General features: G+C 41.9%; 1 protein-coding gene across 1 annotated transcript; it reads right to left on the minus strand.

Moving 5' to 3' along the window:
* Positions 1-1,443: 1,443 nt before the first annotated feature.
* On the minus strand, positions 1,444-1,935 carry LOC107620342 (uncharacterized). Its single transcript, XM_016322518.1, has 3 exons — positions 1,765-1,935; positions 1,544-1,687; positions 1,444-1,497 (listed from the first exon to the last, which is right to left on the minus strand). Exons 1-3 carry the CDS (start codon positions 1,933-1,935, stop codon positions 1,444-1,446), a joined length of 369 nt encoding a protein of 122 aa, XP_016178004.1.
* Between the last annotated feature and the right edge of the window lie 271 nt (positions 1,936-2,206).

Here is a 2,206-nt window from a genome sequence, read left to right on the forward strand (position 1 = left end):
AGGAACGAAAGCATCTCTATATGCTTATCTGAAATTCTCACCAATGATATACATAAGTATTTCTATCTTTATTTTCTGTTTATTTATTATTATTATTCGAAAAATCCATAACCATTTGATATCCGCCTGACTGAGATTTACAAGGTGACCATAGCTTGCTTCAGGCCGACAATCTCCGTGGGATCGACCCTTACTCACGTAAGGTTTATTACTTGGACGACCCAGTGCACTTGCTGGTTAGTTGTGCGAAGTTGTGAAGTTATGTTTGGACCATGGTACTGTGCACCAGTTTGTTGGCGCCATTTCCAGGGAGAGAACGAACAACACATTTTACAACCTCTGAGTAACAATTTCGCATACCAATGGGCCAAACCTTTGGGACAAAACTCAGTTCAAGGATGTGTTGCCTCCAACTTATAAAAAATCCATTGGGAGGCCAAAGAAGAAGAGGGCACGAGGTGCTGATGAGCAGGCTACTAGGACTGGACTATCTCGTGAAGGGCAACAGCAAAAGTGCTCTTACTGTTTCTGCTCTGGCCATAACAAAAGGAGTTGTCCAAAGAAGCGCAAAGTCACTCCAAACCCAACTGTAAAAATATGTCATTATGTGTTTATTCTGTTTCTTACTTGTGCCTTTGGTTGTTTTGGTCATTGAATTATCTCCCTATCTATTTTGTGACCAGGTTAACAATGATGCTACTTCTACTTCAAAGGAGAGAAAAAGGCAAGGACTCAGAAAAAGTTCCAGACTATCTGCCAAAACAGATTCTGGTAAGGCTGCTAATAGTGGAAGTAGGAAGCAAAGGGGCAGCAAGAACAAACCACCCTCAAACCCAAAGAGGAAGCCAGCTGTGAGCTCCCAACATTCACAAGCTGCTTCAAAAAGGGCCAAAGTGAATCATTCACAGACTGCTTCTGCACCAACCCCAACAACTCCAAGGGTACTGCCAAGCCCAGTGAAGAGGGTCACCCAGTCTCAACTCAGGTTCATGGCCAGGACACCACCGAGAGCATGGAAGAAAGTGGAATGACTTTGTTTCAGTTGTTACAACTTTTGTATTTTGCCTTTTGTATCAGCCTAAGAACTATGGTTGTTGGTTTCACTATTTTCAATTTGGTTTTGCTACTGCTACTACAAAAAAACTGTTTAGCATCTATGTTGACTTATATTTCCAGTTCTAAGACATCTACTTAGGAATGTATGTATCTTAAGTTGCTGACTATTGCCTCTCTATGCCATATGGTTGATTTTACTGCTCTATGTTTGCTCTGTTTTACTGTTTCATTTAATCATTTCTGCTGATAGTTACCTCCCTGTTTGTACCATGAGAATGTAAACTAAACACATAAAAGTGGATAACAACAAATTTTCATTCAAATTCGTTCAATCAATAGGTTACATTACACACCAAAATACAGATAACACATTGCCAACACATTACACTAGCCACTATGTTCTGTAGCCTTATTGCAGAAAGAACCTCCCATTTCTTGTTGCTGAAAATTTTTCACACAGCAAAATTATAGCACATGTCCATCCAACCAGACCAACTGCTACTGCTATTCTCAACATCCTCTCAACTGTTGTCACTTTACCCTTCAAGCATGTGATTCTTCTTTTCAATCGAGCAACTTGTGGCTCTTGCTCCGACTCTGCCCACACAAAGTACCCACACTCTTCTCCAATCTAGGCAAAAACCAAAAGAACATCCCAATCAGAAAACCAAATAACAGCCATACCCAGATACAAACTTTTCTACTTACCCCATAGTTAACACAGCCCCAGAACCTCCGTCCCGGATTTTCTGCCATTGACGAAGTCGCAAGCACTGGCCTCTCCCCACAGTAACAAGTTGTTCTCCGTCGAAGACCTTGGCTGCTGTTTCGACCTGAAGCAAAGCAAATACTCAGCGCCTGGGAGCCCTGCGAAGCCATGGACTAAGCAATCAACTGCAGCAGAGACGGCGATGGTGAGAAGGAGAAGCTACAGGAGGCGCACGATGAAATTAGGGTTTCATCATCCTTTTAAATTAAATTTTCAATTTTTTTTTCAAATTCTCAGTAACGGTCACCAGGGGCAAAGTTTGCCAGAGTGGACAAAGACATCCACGTAGGCATCTCCGTCACTGTTCCGTGAGTGGAATTAACGGTGGGGTAACATTGAATCAATTTTGGAACGTTGGGGACAAAAATAGGACGAATGAAA

The sequence above is a fragment of the Arachis ipaensis genome, chromosome B10, assembly GCF_059453495.1.
Source record: "Arachis ipaensis isolate K30076 ecotype BB chromosome B10, ASM5945349v1, whole genome shotgun sequence".
Classification (NCBI taxonomy): domain Eukaryota; kingdom Viridiplantae; phylum Streptophyta; class Magnoliopsida; order Fabales; family Fabaceae; genus Arachis; species Arachis ipaensis.

Coding starts and splice junctions, on each gene's coding strand:
- LOC107620342 (XM_016322518.1), bottom strand. CDS start 1,935: ATGGCTTCGCAGGGCTCCCAGGCGCTGAGTATTTGCTTTGCTTCAGGT. Junction 1,688..1,764: donor GGGGCTGTGTTAACTATGGG/GTAAGTAGAAAA, acceptor GTTTTTGCCTAG/ATTGGAGAAGAGTGTGGGTA. Junction 1,498..1,543: donor TAGCAGTAGCAGTTGGTCTG/GTTGGATGGACA, acceptor AAAAATTTTCAG/CAACAAGAAATGGGAGGTTC.